The sequence below is a fragment of the Helicoverpa armigera genome, chromosome 25 (genome assembly GCF_030705265.1).
Source record: "Helicoverpa armigera isolate CAAS_96S chromosome 25, ASM3070526v1, whole genome shotgun sequence".
NCBI lineage: Eukaryota > Metazoa > Arthropoda > Insecta > Lepidoptera > Noctuidae > Helicoverpa > Helicoverpa armigera.
In genome coordinates, this window is record NC_087144.1 from 6860169 (window position 1) to 6878200 (window position 18032).

At 42.4% G+C, this 18032-nt stretch overlaps 1 protein-coding gene across 1 annotated transcript in view; it reads right to left on the reverse strand.

The window, feature by feature from the left end:
* Positions 1–827: 827 nt before the first annotated feature.
* The window catches only part of LOC110380748 (uncharacterized), an 87971-nt gene continuing 70766 nt past the window's right edge, over positions 828–18032 (reverse strand). Inside the window, exons 5-13 of the mRNA XM_064041353.1 lie at positions 17330–17479; positions 16394–16489; positions 12793–12906; positions 11693–11856; positions 9570–9791; positions 3517–5911; positions 3248–3318; positions 2755–2928; positions 828–2322 (exon numbers count right to left, since the gene is read on the reverse strand). Coding sequence (XP_063897423.1) covers positions 2127–2322; positions 2755–2928; positions 3248–3318; positions 3517–5911; positions 9570–9791; positions 11693–11856; positions 12793–12906; positions 16394–16489; positions 17330–17479 — 3582 coding nt within the window. The 3' untranslated portion in view covers positions 828–2126. The remainder of the gene's footprint in view (positions 2323–2754; positions 2929–3247; positions 3319–3516; positions 5912–9569; positions 9792–11692; positions 11857–12792; positions 12907–16393; positions 16490–17329; positions 17480–18032) is intronic.

Below are 18032 nucleotides of genomic sequence, written 5' to 3' on the forward strand. Positions count from 1 at the left end.
TGCTGCTTTGAACAGTTTTATGTAAATGCATACAAACCAGTAGTGCAGCTGCGGCCGACTTCATACAGTTGCGGCATGTGCAGTCGGCAGCTTACATTCAAAACATACCTTTACCAATAAGTTTATAAATGCGTGCGCTAACTTTGTAAATTCTTGCAAACCCTTAATTTTTCATAACCATAACGCGAATTGTGAAATGTGCTATCGATAGTAAAAAGCAATTATATTTCATACATTTTGGCACAACAACATACACATACTGACATACTATTTATAGGTATATCTATATTTCTAGCGAGGCGGAGATTGAAATAGTATGTACATACCATGAAAATGAATTATAATAATAAGATTATTGGCCAGTATCACCGATTGCTGATAAAGTCTCTAATAGCCTGTCAGAAACTTATCGGACAGATAATTATAACTGCTGATTTCTCAGGTCTTAGGGTCAATTCCCACTGAAAGAGCAGCGGCCGGCAGCGGCCGGACAATGTAAGAGCGCGGCGCGGCGCGGCGACGCGCGGCCTGCCGCGCTCGCGCTCAATCTCTTGCATTTACCGCTGCCGGCCGCTGCTCTTTCAGTGGGAATTGACCCTTAGATAGCAATATATGGCAGAAATTATAAGCAGCCTGTATCTGGCAGATAGCGTTAACTATCAGATAAGTAACTGACACTTTATAGGTAATCAGTGAGACCCGGCCTATATTTTGTAAAGGATAGTGCTCAAGCTCAAAAAATAAAATAAAAAGAAATATTATTTTTTCAAAAAAAAAAATAGAACTAAAAAAAAAGGAAAAGCCAATTAAAATAAAACAAAAAAGGATAAAGTAAATGTACATTTATTTAATTTTTTATAGTTTTAAAAAGGATTTTTCTGTATAAATCAGGCGAAACCGCTGTTTTAAATATTTATCACAACTCTCAGCGGTTAGGAACGAACGCCCGCCATAGCCTCTTCTACTTCTAAAACCAAATATTTTTAAGTTAAAAATACTATTAGTTCCGTGAATAGTTAATCGTTCAATATAAATTATGCTTTTGTTTGCGTATTCCAAAAAAGTCTCTATAGAAAAATATTTCAACCAACTTCAAAAAAGACGGAACTTTTCAACTCAGATACTCTTTTAATTTTTTTTAGAAAGTTACAAACATTAACCAGTAATGTCGATAAATAAAATCATGGAAAACGCGCCCTAACATAACAAATAAATAAAAAATATATATCACCGATAGTAAAAACTAACTTAACGTAAAAACGAGCAACTTCTCACGAAACTAATGCAAATACGTATATTCCATAATAACTGAAATTTAAACAAAATAAGAGGGAATGGATAGCAAATGTTGATTTTTTGTATTTTTACATTTTGTGGGCAGGACACACTGAAAACATAAAGAAATACAATATTTTTTTCGTGAAAGTCTAATAGTTTCGGTAAATCTTATTATAGTCGAAATATATTTTTTCCAGAATAATAATAAAAAATTTTAAAATAAATATTTTGACAATAATCGATTTTAATTATGATTATTTTCTTTAGTGTGTCCGTGCCTTAAATTAAAAAGTATGACATAATTTACATCAGAAACTACAGAACATCACCTAAACGTCAACCGTCTTAATTTAACATTAATTTACAATAAAAAAAAGGAATTTGGCATAAAGAGAATAAAATAAAAATAATATTTTACATCGAATTTCAGACTTCAAAGTCAATTTTTAAATACAAATAAAACAATTAAGGCAATACTTATGTGTGGAATATGATATTTCTCCAAGGTAAACGGAGAATATTAAAATAAAATTATTTAAGAATCGATTTTATACATATAAGTATTTAGTCGATTAGTCCTTGAACTCGAGTTGGCTTTAGTCGAATAGTCGGAATCGACTAAAGTAGCCAGTACACACATTACGGGCATTTTAAACCCAGTTACGTAATTCTCCGATCAAAGATATATTTTCGTCCATATTTTAGTCCGTAGTACGTAAAAGTTCAGAATATTAAAATGTCGAGTTCGTAACACTGTATCACATCACTTCACTGCGTTTGTACTGACGTATCACCGTTATTTTTAAATAGTTATTTAACCGTTACTGTAACCAGTTACTTGTAACTGGTTATTTGTTCACTTCGCCCTTGAGTGCTCGTTCGAGGACGACCTTGGATGCTATTTCTACTGTGACCGTGTTGCTGATCGTGGATAGTTGTCCCTGGTCACTGTGGCCGGTGATTTCGGTTAAGGGCTCGGTCAAAATGCGAAGTGATGACACTTTGGCTCGCTGGTACGCGCTCACTGTGTTCATGCCGAGGAATCTGTGAAAAGAAATGTCGATTAGTTTTGCAGTGACAAGCTTAACGGTATGGAAATAGTATCTATCGATTTCTGCCATTATTAGTGACAGACTGGATATGTGTAAACGGTGCAGCACGAGCTTTGGTATTATGCCACAACCCTGGCAGACTCTCTCTCTCTCTCCATGGCATCCAAGAAGACTTAGGACTACCAGGTCAGGCGGCCAGCATACTACGAACGGGGCGTGATTCCTCTCACTCTATCTCCGTATATGAAGGTCTCGTATCAGACCCGTCTACGTAGCCAGCAGTCATACCTCGTAGCATCTTCGACTACTCGCTACGAATGGGGGCGTGTCTCACCCTGATGACTCCACAACCAGCACTTCCCTCGTAGCATCACCAACTACTCGCTACGAAGTGGGCGTGGCCTATCCCTATATAACGGCTCACCTGATAGCGACGTAGCACACGAGCAGCGCAGCTCCGGCGGCGAGCACGCGCGCGACGGGCGAGGCGGCCAGCTGCACGCACACCCAGGCGGCCGCGCCCGCGCCGCACATGCAGGCCACGGCGAGGGCCGTGCGCGCCCAGTGCGCTACTGTGAACCCGCGCTCCCATACCACCCTGCAAATATTACGTCACCATTGAATCACTGGTCTTTGGAAAATCGACTTCTCAATACTAGACTCCGATGTAGATGTCAATTTGCAAAAACATTGTCTCCTAAAACACAAGTTCCCAGCCTAGTTCAGAAATTAGAAGTTCGCCCTTTAATTAGTCATTAACGTACAACATTTTATGTGTTTATGTAAGTTTCTTTCTTTATACAACGAAATCATTTTTATTTATTAAAAGTTTATTGGCAAAATAATTATAATCAAATATCACACAAAGATGGTGTTATGGAAAAGATAAGTTAAGAAATTGAACTCATGAATTGTACCTGTTAGTTTCCTGAACGATGTAAGGAGTGTTGCACACTTTGCACTTCAAACCATCAGGACTCGTAGCGCTCTGAAAAAGAAAATATTCAATTAAACATATTATACATACATATGTACATTACATACGATTATTTGGGAACAGTAATAGAGCGTCTGACGTGTATTCAGGTGCAAACACGAGACTGCGGTACTCAAAAGAGACCAGAAAACTGCCCACCAGCGAGTCCGTCTCCACATTGTGCAGAACCAGTAGCAATCTGATAGTTACCTCGACCAGCCACCGGCTGAGACAGTCGTGGTGCACGGCGGACACGTCGCCGGTGCAGCGGCAGGGCCGGATCAGCGGCTCGGACCGGGAGCTGTCGTAGCATATCCAGCAGTCGCGGGCCGACCCCACGCTGCCCACCAGCGAGTCCGTCTCCACATTGTGCAGAACCAGTAGCAATCTGATAGTTACCTCGACCAGCCACCGGCTGAGACAGTCGTGGTGCACGGCGGACACGTCGCCGGTGCAGCGGCAGGGCCGGATCAGCGGCTCGGACCGGGAGCTGTCGTAGCATATCCAGCAGTCGCGGGCCGACCCCACGCTGCCCACCAGCGAGTCCGTCTCCACATTGTGCAGAACCAGTAGCAATCTGATAGTTACCTCGACCAGCCACCGGCTGAGACAGTCGTGGTGCACGGCGGACACGTCGCCGGTGCAGCGGCAGGGCCGGATCAGCGGCTCGGACCGGGAGCTGTCGTAGCATATCCAGCAGTCGCGGGCCGACCCCACGCTGCCCACCAGCGAGTCCGTCTCCACATTGTGCAGAACCAGTAGCAATCTGATAGTTACCTCGACCAGCCACCGGCTGAGACAGTCGTGGTGCACGGCGGACACGTCGCCGGTGCAGCGGCAGGGCCGGATCAGCGGCTCGGACCGGGAGCTGTCGTAGCATATCCAGCAGTCGCGGGCCGACCCCACGCTGCCCACCAGCGAGTCCGTCTCCACATTGTGCAGAACCAGTAGCAATCTGATAGTTACCTCGACCAGCCACCGGCTGAGACAGTCGTGGTGCACGGCGGACACGTCGCCGGTGCAGCGGCAGGGCCGGATCAGCGGCTCGGACCGGGAGCTGTCGTAGCATATCCAGCAGTCGCGGGCCGACCCCACGCTGCCCACCAGCGAGTCCGTCTCCACATTGTGCAGAACCAGTAGCAATCTGATAGTTACCTCGACCAGCCACCGGCTGAGACAGTCGTGGTGCACGGCGGACACGTCGCCGGTGCAGCGGCAGGGCCGGATCAGCGGCTCGGACCGGGAGCTGTCGTAGCATATCCAGCAGTCGCGGGCCGACCCCACGCTGCCCACCAGCGAGTCCGTCTCCACATTGTGCAGAACCAGTAGCAATCTGATAGTTACCTCGACCAGCCACCGGCTGAGACAGTCGTGGTGCACGGCGGACACGTCGCCGGTGCAGCGGCAGGGCCGGATCAGCGGCTCGGACCGGGAGCTGTCGTAGCATATCCAGCAGTCGCGGGCCGACCCCACGCTGCCCACCAGCGAGTCCGTCTCCACATTGTGCAGAACCAGTAGCAATCTGATAGTTACCTCGACCAGCCACCGGCTGAGACAGTCGTGGTGCACGGCGGACACGTCGCCGGTGCAGCGGCAGGGCCGGATCAGCGGCTCGGACCGGGAGCTGTCGTAGCATATCCAGCAGTCGCGGGCCGACCCCACGCTGCCCACCAGCGAGTCCGTCTCCACATTGTGCAGAACCAGTAGCAATCTGATAGTTACCTCGACCAGCCACCGGCTGAGACAGTCGTGGTGCACGGCGGACACGTCGCCGGTGCAGCGGCAGGGCCGGATCAGCGGCTCGGACCGGGAGCTGTCGTAGCATATCCAGCAGTCGCGGGCCGACCCCACGCTGCCCACCAGCGAGTCCGTCTCCACATTGTGCAGAACCAGTAGCAATCTGATAGTTACCTCGACCAGCCACCGGCTGAGACAGTCGTGGTGCACGGCGGACACGTCGCCGGTGCAGCGGCAGGGCCGGATCAGCGGCTCGGACCGGGAGCTGTCGTAGCATATCCAGCAGTCGCGGGCCGACCCCACGCTGCCCACCAGCGAGTCCGTCTCCACATTGTGCAGAACCAGTAGCAATCTGATAGTTACCTCGACCAGCCACCGGCTGAGACAGTCGTGGTGCACGGCGGACACGTCGCCGGTGCAGCGGCAGGGCCGGATCAGCGGCTCGGACCGGGAGCTGTCGTAGCATATCCAGCAGTCGCGGGCCGACCCCACGCTGCCCACCAGCGAGTCCGTCTCCACATTGTGCAGAACCAGTAGCAATCTGATAGTTACCTCGACCAGCCACCGGCTGAGACAGTCGTGGTGCACGGCGGACACGTCGCCGGTGCAGCGGCAGGGCCGGATCAGCGGCTCGGACCGGGAGCTGTCGTAGCATATCCAGCAGTCGCGGGCCGACCCCACGCTGCCCACCAGCGAGTCCGTCTCCACATTGTGCAGAACCAGTAGCAATCTGATAGTTACCTCGACCAGCCACCGGCTGAGACAGTCGTGGTGCACGGCGGACACGTCGCCGGTGCAGCGGCAGGGCCGGATCAGCGGCTCGGACCGGGAGCTGTCGTAGCATATCCAGCAGTCGCGGGACCCCACGCTGCCCACCAGCGAGTCCGTCTCCACATTGTGCAGAACCAGTAGCAATCTGATAGTTACCTCGACCAGCCACCGGCTGAGACAGTCGTGGTGCACGGCGGACACGTCGCCGGTGCAGCGGCAGGGCCGGATCAGCGGCTCGGACCGGGAGCTGTCGTAGCATATCCAGCAGTCGCGGGCCGACCCCACGCTGCCCACCAGCGAGTCCGTCTCCACATTGTGCAGAACCAGTAGCAATCTGATAGTTACCTCGACCAGCCACCGGCTGAGACAGTCGTGGTGCACGGCGGACACGTCGCCGGTGCAGCGGCAGGGCCGGATCAGCGGCTCGGACCGGGAGCTGTCGTAGCATATCCAGCAGTCGCGGGCCGACCCCACGCTGCCCACCAGCGAGTCCGTCTCCACATTGTGCAGAACCAGTAGCAATCTGATAGTTACCTCGACCAGCCACCGGCTGGAGACAGTCGTGGTGCACGGCGGACACGTCGCCGGTGCAGCGGCAGGGCCGGATCAGCGGCTCGGACCGGGAGCTGTCGTAGCATATCCAGCAGTCGCGGGCCGACCCCACGCTGCCCACCAGCGAGTCCGTCTCCACATTGTGCAGAACCAGTAGCAATCTGATAGTTACCTCGACCAGCCACCGGCTGAGACAGTCGTGGTGCACGGCGGACACGTCGCCGGTGCAGCGGCAGGGCCGGATCAGCGGCTCGGACCGGGAGCTGTCGTAGCATATCCAGCAGTCGCGGGCCGACCCCACGCTGCCCACCAGCGAGTCCGTCTCCACATTTTGCTGGAAAGGGAAAGTCTTTGTTAAAACCCGGTCTTCTTAAAGCTATGGTGTGTGTTAGAAACTGAGGACTTAGCAGCAAAAGGGAGACAAACATTTAAGTTGTTTCGTTTAGCAACGACATTAGACTGGAAGTCGACCCCAGCATAGATGGAGAATCGCTGGATGAGAGAGTTTTGCTGTAAGGTCCCCAATTATGGTAGGAAATTACTTGCATTCAGAAAAAAAAAAACGTTATGCTTGCTATCATAAGAATACTTGAAAAAGACTGACGTCGTCATTGTTTATCTTCCTATCATCTCTTTAAGTAGCAGAATTCAATTATATTCTCTATCCTGAAGAACTCTCACTAAAACACAGAAACGACCACACCGAAACTCACCGGCTTCCTCTGCAATTCCAACCCCGTATCATCATCAGGTTCCCCCTCCGTCACAGGCAAGGGGGGTCTTAACACTTTGAAAATTATCCTCGTTACTAAACAGCGCCAATACCAGACCAATTGGACGACGCACCGAGCCTTCTGGGTCCAAGATATTCTGTAGAACTGTGTTAGACTCTGGGGAGACACCGAGTAGGGTTCAAGGCTGGTGTAGCCAAAATGTGATCAACATAGAACGCAGCAATATAGTAGCTAAAGACGACCTATGTTTTGACGAAGTGTGGAGGACACTAAACATGATTTCAGTCTTACTAGGTTATATAGTTTAAGGACTGTGCAATGGGAAAGTCCATTTGGAAATTCAGTCAAAATTTGGATATCACAAAAGCGAAAGCATATCAAGCTTGAAGACACCAACATGAATCATAATGATATACGGATACGGAGTTCGTTTTACAACGAAGTTTCCGATACGAGTACAATACAATATAAATACAACATCAATATGATTTAAATCAAAATCGTCCTCTTTTTTTTAAATCGGTTCAAAGCCTTAACAGTGGTCCAAATGAAGCCAAAGAGTTTTTTGAGCTCATAACAAGATATCTTTTTTATTACCAACGTGGTCATATTGATTGATATAAAGTATAGAAACATAAAATTTTTGAAATTACCACTAAGCCCTAGACACCGTGTCTAGAAAAAACTATCTTGTATAATCATCGGCAAGGATATTGAGCCCTGACCTTCACCTGCGCAGAAGTAATTTATTGGTTTATTGCCTTAAGTGTACAGTGCGCAAAGTGATCCCCACTTTTCCGCCGAGAGCTCATTATCCGTGCCGATAACTATAATAACCTATTCAATCATTAAAATTTAACGTAAACATTTCTACGTTTACACAAAGTGCAACATGCAATCAAAAAAGTGTTTGAAACACAGACAAGATCACAAAAAAAATCCTAGCAACAATAGAAAGCTATCAAACAAAATTGTCCTTTATCAAGGTAAGTATATAAACGTTTCGATAATATACATTAGTTTATCAGAAGTCAACGACCGATCTCCTATACGCAGTTTATCTCGCCTCTGTTTAATAAATGTTGTGTATAAGAGTTTGTTTATTGTCATTTAACCATGTAATTAGCGCCATTTTTTATTGGATAACAACTTAATTATTATTTGTTCTAACCTACTACGTTGTAATTTGTCTTTTAGCCTTTTTCCACATTTTACATTTTACAATTTTATACCACTTCAACTCTATAGTGTTCTACATGGAGCGACTGCCTATCTGACCTCCTAAGGCCAATAAGGTTTTCCCTGGTTAAACTGGTTGCTAGAGTTTCTGAGTACCTTAAAAGTTGTACAAACCATCATTTGCTGATAAGTTAAAAGTTATAAACAATAAAATACTTCTTTCGAGCTTGGAAAAGGGTCTGCTCATGACGAAATTATTTTCCATCTCCTGAAAAGGATCCCCTGTAACACTATCTTTTATTTCTTTCAAACTTAATAGAATTATGTAAAAAATAAATAACGATTGGAGTGGAAAATATATAGTTACAATTTTAGAAACATTACATTTATAGTTATCGTTACCGTTCTAAGTTATATTTATTACCAGTAATTCAATTAACATAAAGTAATAATGCGGTATAAAACAAAGACCAATGATTATAAAACATGCTTAACTTAGCCACAATTGGTTATTTTATTAGAAAAACAAAGAGATCTAAACAAAACAGTTTAAACTTGACACAGTTTTCAGAGTTTTATGAGTTCATATCAGTTTTAAAATTAAAGACGTAAAATATTTTATTTCGATTGAAAGACCGGTGCAACTTTATCACATTTCCTTATTTCAGGAACTTGGAAAATATTCGTAGGCTGTGCGGACTGACATTGGCTGGTTCAGGGTTAGAAACCCTGCTTTACAAGTTTATCATATTGAGCCCGATAGGTATACATCATACATCACTTGCACGATCCGAATATAAACGCATCAAAACATTGCCATTTATACATCTTCTTTCGAAACATACCCACAAAATCTTATCAGAAAAATAACTTCCTATCCATTTACAAAATCAACATAACCTGAACTTCAGTCTATCTTCCCCTGCACATAACAAAAACATTTCTATCTCACCTTCCTAAGCTACCTTCCTGAACTTCATCCTATCTTCCTCCCTTCACAACAAAACCAACATCTTTTTCTTATAGTTGTCGGCACGAATCTTGAGCTCTGACCTACTCGTGCGCAGAAGTGATTTATTAGCCAAGAACCAATCCCGAGTGACGGCTATGACGCGATGAACTGCGGGCCAATGGTGATTGGCCCGCAGTTCATCGCGTCAAGTGAGGCGCGGGGGCGGGCTAAAGCGGTGGCTTTAGCCCGCCCCCGCGCCTCACTTCATACCACAAAAGGGACCCAATAAATTACTTCTGCGCAGGTGAAGGTCAGAGCTCAAGATTCGTGCCGATAACTATACATCTCTAAGGTTCCTTACCTTGGCGTCATGATGGTGAGCAAGCAAATCCGCAAGGCGAGCATCGTCGAGCTGCCTCGCCAACAGGCGGCGCGGGTTCAGCAACCACAGGCGCTCCGGAGCCATGGAGTTCCACAGCACGCAGGGGAACCATAGCGCCACGCCGATCTCCGCCAATCGGAACACGAGGTCGTGCCAGTTGCGGGATACTACTGGCACTCTGGGGGTTGAAAAGGGAATGTTAGATGCTCAAGTCAAGTCAAAATCGTTTATTGAAAATAGGCTAGATTCTAGCACTTTTTCACGTCAAAAAATACAAAATGACAGCACCCCCCAAACGCCCCCCTTTCACCACTTCCTAGTGTTATGGCTGGGAAGAAGAAGTGGTGAAGAACAAACTTCCCAAGCTGGTTCTGAGTATAAAGTATTGGGTGCCATTATAAAGTGACAACACGCCAGATCTACCCGTATCGGAACACCAGATCGTACTATCTAATTGTGGGACACTAAGAACATTCTGATAGTAAAAGGGGGGTTAGTTGCTAAGACGACACACGACGAAAAGATTAACAGTCCAGTGATAATCTGAATGCTATATTTTACATTGGCATAAAATGGCTAATTAGCTTGAGCCATACTTTATGTATAGCTTTGTCGGTGTACTAGATGTTCTAGTATTTTCTCTCGCGTCCCGTGGAAACTACTACCCGCATAAATAATGCAGCTTGACAATAGTGAAATTTTTCAAAGTGGTTCAATAGTTTCGGAGCCTTAGGGGCACAAACAAAAAATGATTCCTCTTTATTATATTAATGCAAATGATACACAACTCATACAATTGTCTCTCTTGTATCTTGCACATTTTCGAGTAGGCACATTCGCGTGCTAACAGGCCACTTCATTTAAGGTACAAGATAATGTCAAAGTGTATTTTTCACATTCATAAAGAAATAATTCGTTTAATGACCGAAGTACCTACGTATCGCGATGACTGCAGTGTCAAAGGTCTCAGAAAAACAAGAAATGGATAGCGTTAATCTAAATGAGCTGTTCTCTTGTTTAAACAAGGTTAGGTACACATTACTTGGTGATAAAGTAACTGTTATGTTTACAACAAAGAGTTACTTAGTTCCTACAATGAAATAATTATGAAAAAGGGGAAAAGATAGTGGATAACAGACAAGCATTCTAGTAAACGTTGCCATTGCGCCCATTGTGCGCTTTAACGACTTTTCATATTATAAATAATCTACTTTATTAACCTATCTTAACCCTGTTAATATCCTATTGTTAACCTTCTCCTGTTGGGAAGTCCCAGAAGGTTAACAATGGGGATGTTACTTTTTTTACCAGTTTAAAAACACGAACCTAATTAACAATAACAATTAAAAAAACTTCTTCGTATCAACTCAAACACACAATTAAAAGACATTTTCCTTAAATGACGATTATTACCAGTCAATCCGTTAATTAGGAAAGCATCACATCACGAAATCTCCACTAAAGTATATAATACCACACTTCTGCAAATATTTGCAACAGTCTCCCTACTGCACCAACTTTGCAACTAAAAGAACATTCACAGAACAATATGTAATACTGCTAAATTGATGCAGTGGGCGTAAGACTGTGTATTCGAGAATAAGCGCAATAGACTAATAGTTTGTTTCCTCTAATTGAGACCTGCTGCCGAGATGAGCAACCTAACCTGGGATATTAGACCTTGACATTGGAGCGTTGGGTTGACCTTAAATAGATGTAGCGAAAAATCTTGCCGGACCCTTTGAAATACTTATATATTAAGATTTACTTCATATATTTTTGTTCTATTTTTGAGAATCAGGTTTGAAAAAAATACTTGACAGATAAAATTTATCTGTGAAGAAAAGTTATCATTCTCCGAGCATTTTTCCCAACTATGTTGGGGTCGGCTTCCAGTCTAACCGGATATAGCTGAGTACCAGTGCTTTACAAGGAGCGACTGCCCTATCTGACCCCTTCAACCCAGTTACCCGGGCAACCCAAGACCCCTTGATAAGACTGGTGTCAAACTTGCTGGCTTCTGACTACCCGTAACGACTGCCAAGGTTACGACTGTTTAAGTCCAGTAGGCATACTCACTTAGTCTTCCAGAACTCGCTGAGGGTCTCGGAAGCCAGGAAGCCGGCGATGAGGATCAGCATCAGGGCCTGGCTGATGAGGCCGAAGCGCGACTGATGTAGCTGCGACACGTCCACGGAGCGAGGGTCTACCGTGCCGTCCGCTGCCAAGTCCGTTTGTATGCCCTGCAGAAGAGAAAAAAAATTAGTTAGTTTTTATTGAATGAGGATGTCTTTAACGAAATTAATTATATGTATAATAATACCTAATAATATCAGGACCAATTTTACGCACGGTTGCTTAGCCCCTTGGTAAGCTATCAATTAGCTTGTTTTATGGGTGCAAACTCAACTGATGTTGTATGTGTAGTACTTATATTTACATCGAGGTTTTTAGTGTCAAATAATTTATCTATGTATAAATAAGAAAGAATATATAATTGACACACGGCCTATAAACAAGCGATTATAAAATTCAGTTCGCAACTAGCCAATTTTTGTTAGGACTTTCCTCAATGATTATATGAATCACTACAAGGTAGGTACAATTAATTAAAAGTACATTATGGTGGTATAATTATCACACGTACTATATAATGATTTTAAAGTCTTTAATTACGAAGTGTAAGTTAATTAATTTTAATATTAACGAGTGTTTTAGAATAAGGACTAAGTAAATAGCGCTTGAGACTAGGTCATGTCGCTGTACTTTGAATCGATTTTAATTTCAAGAATTTTAATTAACAAAGAATAGATTTTTATAAATAAACCACTGTCTTTAATTATATTTTCACATTGAACCAAAAAATAAACTAAAAATGAAAACTAGCGTTTCCTTTCTTTTTAGTAGGTCTACCTTTTTTAACCAATTTTGAAATAAGTACTTCACATTTAAATTGTAAAAGTTAAGCGATGATTATGAGCAATAAAATAATTTATAGGCCTTTAAAAAATAACTACATACAGTTCCAACGAAGAGGCAACTATATGCTACTCAAATTCATTCATTCAATTTAGGCTGATGAATGAGCACCTACATACTCACAATAGAAGGACAACTACGTGCTACTCAAACTCAAAATCATGTATAAGCTGATAAATTAGCTGGTTTTTAGTCAGTACCTGTTTAGTGACAAGGGTATCCTGTACGTCGTCTCCATCATCAGCGCTCGAAGGGCCCGGCCGAGGCGATATGATAGTGCATACTTTAGTCTCCTTCAGGAACTCGCCGCGGAGCTATAGACAAAATAACAATTCATTAAAGATAGGTCTCATCAAATATGGGTTGAAGAGTTTTGCCCAGTTACTTAAAAGTACTTAAGTGGCGTTTCAGTATCGACCGTAAGATATATATTTTTTTTGCAACACACAAAAAATCCTGAATGATTTTGTTAAACTGATATCTCTACAAGGTTCAAATCTGAACAAATTCCTGAAATCTCTAAATTAAGATTAAATAATAAAGGTATTATTACAAAAAAGTTAAACAGACGTTCGATACGTGTCAAAGAAAATTCTCCATACAAAGTTTTTTAAAACATGTGTCGAACGTGTTTTAATTATTTCTAACTATTGCATACTCCTTATGAATGGATTACAAAAGAAATACATACTATTACGCCTATCATAACATAACAGTTTAACCTTCTATACAATTTAAAACAAATGAGATAACATTGCTACAATTTTGTTTTTAAAACATCAATGTTTAAATTTAGAAACAATGGTCACGTTTAGGCTGTTCCAATGAGGTTTAGAAACATGCAGGTGCGATTAGAAACAATGAATTGTCTGTGGTATGAACCATAAATAGAGATGGCCTGGAATTCTATCCAGGTATAGTGTAAATATGGGGAAAGTGTGGAAATTGACTAGATTAAATTAAAAATCCTGTACCATACCTATTTCTTTGGCAAAGCATCTCAAAATAATGTCACTTTCAATGGATTTATTGAACCCTTATTTTTTCTTCAATGCCATCGTTACACTTAGGACCTCAGAAAGCTATTCTATAAAATACAGTTCAGTCAGCATCACCAACCATATGACTTCCCAAAAAGGGGGAGGTCCTTAATTCGAATGGTTTTAATTATTATTTTTTATATATTTCCCAGAATTCCTCAACCTTAAACAGCCGACATAAGAATATTTTGGACAATCCTGAGCCAATTAGTCGCGCAGAAGACAATAGTTACGCAGTGAACAACTTTATTCCTGATCTACTGCGGAACCAAACATTATACTTACCAATTTCAATTACTACGAAAGCCATTGCATAACACATCGCAATGTGACAACCACTTCATAGAAGTTTCCGATACAATGCAGAAACCATATACGTCGAACAGACAGGACATACCTCTGACGACCACATAATCTGCCAATGCGCAGACAATAGCACATTATGGCAAGCAAGCATTAACTGACACGTACCTATATATATCAGGGATGACCAACTTTAAATTTTCGAAATTATTTACCGTGTTTCGGATGGCACGTTAAACTGTAGGTCCCGGCTGTCATTGAATATCCTTGACAGTCGTTACGGGTAGTCAGAAGCCAGTAAGTCTGACACCAGTCTAACCAAGGGGTACTGGCTTGAGGAGGTCAGATAGGCAGTCGCTTCTTGTAAAGCACTGGTACTCAGCTGAATCCGGTTAGACTGGAAGCCGACCCCAACATAGTTGGGAAAAGGCTCGGAGGATGATGATTTACCGTGTGAAGAACTTGTGTCTAAGTCTAAGGATCGATCGATCATAAAGTTAAGCAACTGATGGATGACCAAGAGTCGTGGTCGCCTAGTGGGTAAAGAACCAACCTCTCAAGTAAGACTGCGTTCGATTCCCGATCAGGCATATACCAAAGCAACTTTTTTAAGTTTGTATATACTTTCTAAGTACTTATAGCTTGGACACCAATGAATGTTTTGGACAGCACTATAAACTGTAGGTCCTAGCTGTTGTTTGAACATCTTTGGCGTTCGTTACGGGTAATCAAAAGCCAGAAAGTGTGACAACCAGTCTTACCTAGGGGTATTAGGTTGCCCGGGTAACTGGGTTGAGGAGGTCAGATAGGCAGTCGCTCCTTGGTACTCAGCTACTTCTGGTTAGACTGGGAGCCGACCCCTTAGTTGGGAAAAGGCTAAGAAGATGATGACGTAGATAATAGCACATTATGGCAGAGGCGAGCATTAACTGACACAAAGGTACAGTCAACTTCAGGTCAGTGGTAACAGTTTTATAGGAAAATCGTACTTATTGCCATTGAGTTAAAGTGCATGACAGTTACCACTGATGTGCAGTCTACCGTACCTATCATCAGGGATGGCCAGCTTTTATTTTTTGAAATTCTTTTCCGTGTGTGTTATGACACATCTCTTTAATTTGAACCTGGGGGTTTACCCTCATTAAGGAACTTTTTAAGGCGTAGGCAAACTTCCCAAAAATTAACTGTTAGAAGTGACTAATACAAATGTCAAGTAAAGGTTGGTAATGTTTTGACTATGACATCACGATCGGTAAAATATTATGTAGTTCAACTCTTAGATAAACTTCGAAGATATTATATGGTCTTACTACAAAAATTTAACATCTGTCGAAGACTTGTCTAAAAAAAGTGTGGCTGCAAAAGAGACCTTATTTCAACGTCATATCTGACATTTTTTAAGACAAGTGTTAAACTGACGTTTAAAAGTTTTTGTGGTACGAAGGATATTTTTATGAACGCTTTTTCTATACAAGACATAATTATTTTTGGAACTTCTGTGTTCTGTCTAATTTTAAAGACATTTTATACACAAAGATGCTGGCGATTAATGAAAGAGTTAAAAATATATCAAATAGATAACATGTAAAAAAGATTTTAAAGTCTCAAAAGTAAATACCCAAAGTTTTGTCAAGCCAATAAAAATGATCAAAGATTTCAGTTCACCATCCCTGTCTTTACCTATTACGGTAACATCGCACTAATAGTACCTTGAGCTGAACTCAAAGACTCAAGGCTAAACGTTTTCTATTGAATCCCTTTTGTTAATACCTGTCGCTCAATGGCGTTCTATTGAAAGAGATCACGATTCTAAAGACGAGACATTAGCGTGGTACTTTGGTTAATGTTTCCGGGGTATATGTGTGCTGTTTGAAGTTTAAAGATATTATATAAGAGTGGCGTGCACTTGGAGAGGCCTATGTCCAGCAGTGGACTGCGATAGGCTTATCATGATGATGATGATATAAGAGTGTATATGAAGATTATGATTCCCTATGTGTTGTATTTGGAAACTTAAAGATAAAATATATAAGAGCGTATTTGAAGATTATGATTTCCATCTGCGTTTTTATCCCACTGCCGGGCAACAGGCCTCTTCTCATATAGAGAAGGTCAGTGAGCGTTAATCACCGTCATGCGTTCATCACTAAGCTTGCTCAAAGCGGATTGGCGATTTCGGACCTTAAAATCTAGGTTTCCCCAAGATATTGAGTTGCCATTTTGGAGTATCTATATGAAAAATTACTACAGTTTTCTCTGGCAAAGCCCCTATTGACTAAAAGAGCACAGTATGAAGTTCTAAGATCCTTTGAAATTCCCTTTGCAATAGAGGACATTCATTTAACCAAATGAATCGGGAGTCTTATTTTCTTACCTACCTCTTTCACTCCACAAGTGACAATAACCAAGACAACAGATTATCACATGTCATCCAAAATAAAGTATTATTTCTTCTTACCTTAAAGTATACCTCCACGCCGTAAATTAGGAAGAATGTGACGACTATGAACAGCAACACCGCATAGCAGCCGTTGAAAACGTGCTGGTAAAAACTCTGTAACAATGCAACAGGCATTAGTTATACGTTGCCATGACAACCGGCTTGTTAGGGAGGAGAAAATACTTTAAGAATATAACTGAAACAGATTTTTTGTGCACGGCAGACTATCCTAAAGTTGGTCAGAAAATCCTAATATTAATTAAATGTTTGTCCCATGTTGTTATAGTCCCATGAAAAATCGGCCCGATTATCTGTCCTACAAATAGTCGAATGTGTGCAAACAGCCTTAGTGACTGAAGCCATGTACCTACACATACTTATATGTATTATACTTATAAGTATAAATATGTAAGTAGGTATCACAAAATGCTTCCAAAAAATCAAGTATTTAAGTTTGGGATTTATTATCAGCTAAGAACAAAAACAAAATTCCTATGCATCTATTAGTATTCCACTGGTTGAGCTTATATTTTTTACCAAATTCATTGCATTCTGATATTCCTAATTTTGATGCACCTCATGGTAGCTGTCGATTCCAACAAGACCGTTGGTATTTGGGTATACCATTGACCATTTAAAATCAAATTGTAGACACTTCTAGAACCGCGTCGAAAGATTTTATTTCGCCCCTTTCAGTGTGTACCGTTTCTTTTATTTATTTTTTTGTAAAAATCTCCTCTATATCTAACACTAGCCATTTTCCCGCGGTTTCACCCGCATCCCGTGGGAGCTACTGCCCGCACCGGAATAAAATATAGCCTATGTTACTCGCAGATAATATAGCTTTCTAATGGTGAAAGAATATTTAAAATCAGTCAGTTTTCCTCTTTATAATATTAGTATAGAAAACCACAACTGAACTAAAAGCTTATTACATAATCACAATACCCATACCTTTTCCTTAGGAGAAGTGCCAGCGACATTGGTAGTCAACACTTCAGCAGCGAGGAGCGAGTAGCTGATGAAGTTGAAGGTCACGAACGCCAGGAACGACTTCGAGAGGAACCGGGGCCTCTCCCAGCGAATGTCGCGTAGATGGAACACCTGGGGACAAAGAAAACATCAATTTAATGGAGGACAGAATTTACTTATTATAAAGCTGAAAAATTTGTTTGTACCTACGCGCTTATCTAAGGAACTATTGAGACGATTTAAAAATACTTTCAGAGATAGATAGCTCATTTATCGGTGAACTTAGGCTACTTTTTATCCAAGTGCGCGGAGTAGTTGGGTAAAGTAGGAGTAACCGCCGAAGTATATATAGTGTTGTATAGGTAATTTCTGTCAATTTATTTATAGTTATCACTTAGAATTTAATATATGTTTCAGAGAACATCTAATAATTCCAAAAAATATTGTCTCTCTGAATCCCTATGAACTATTTACCCCAACCGCTAAGAAGGGTTGTATATTTTTATTTATTTTACCAATATTATGTCATTAGACAACTATTACGAAGTCCAACAATTGTTAGTAACATGTCACGCATATCGATGTCACTCATTATCTTAAAAAAGAGCTTAGAATGAATGTATGCAGCCCACGTATAGTTTAACATTAACCCATAAAGAATGGAGTAATTATGTCATTTGTAAAG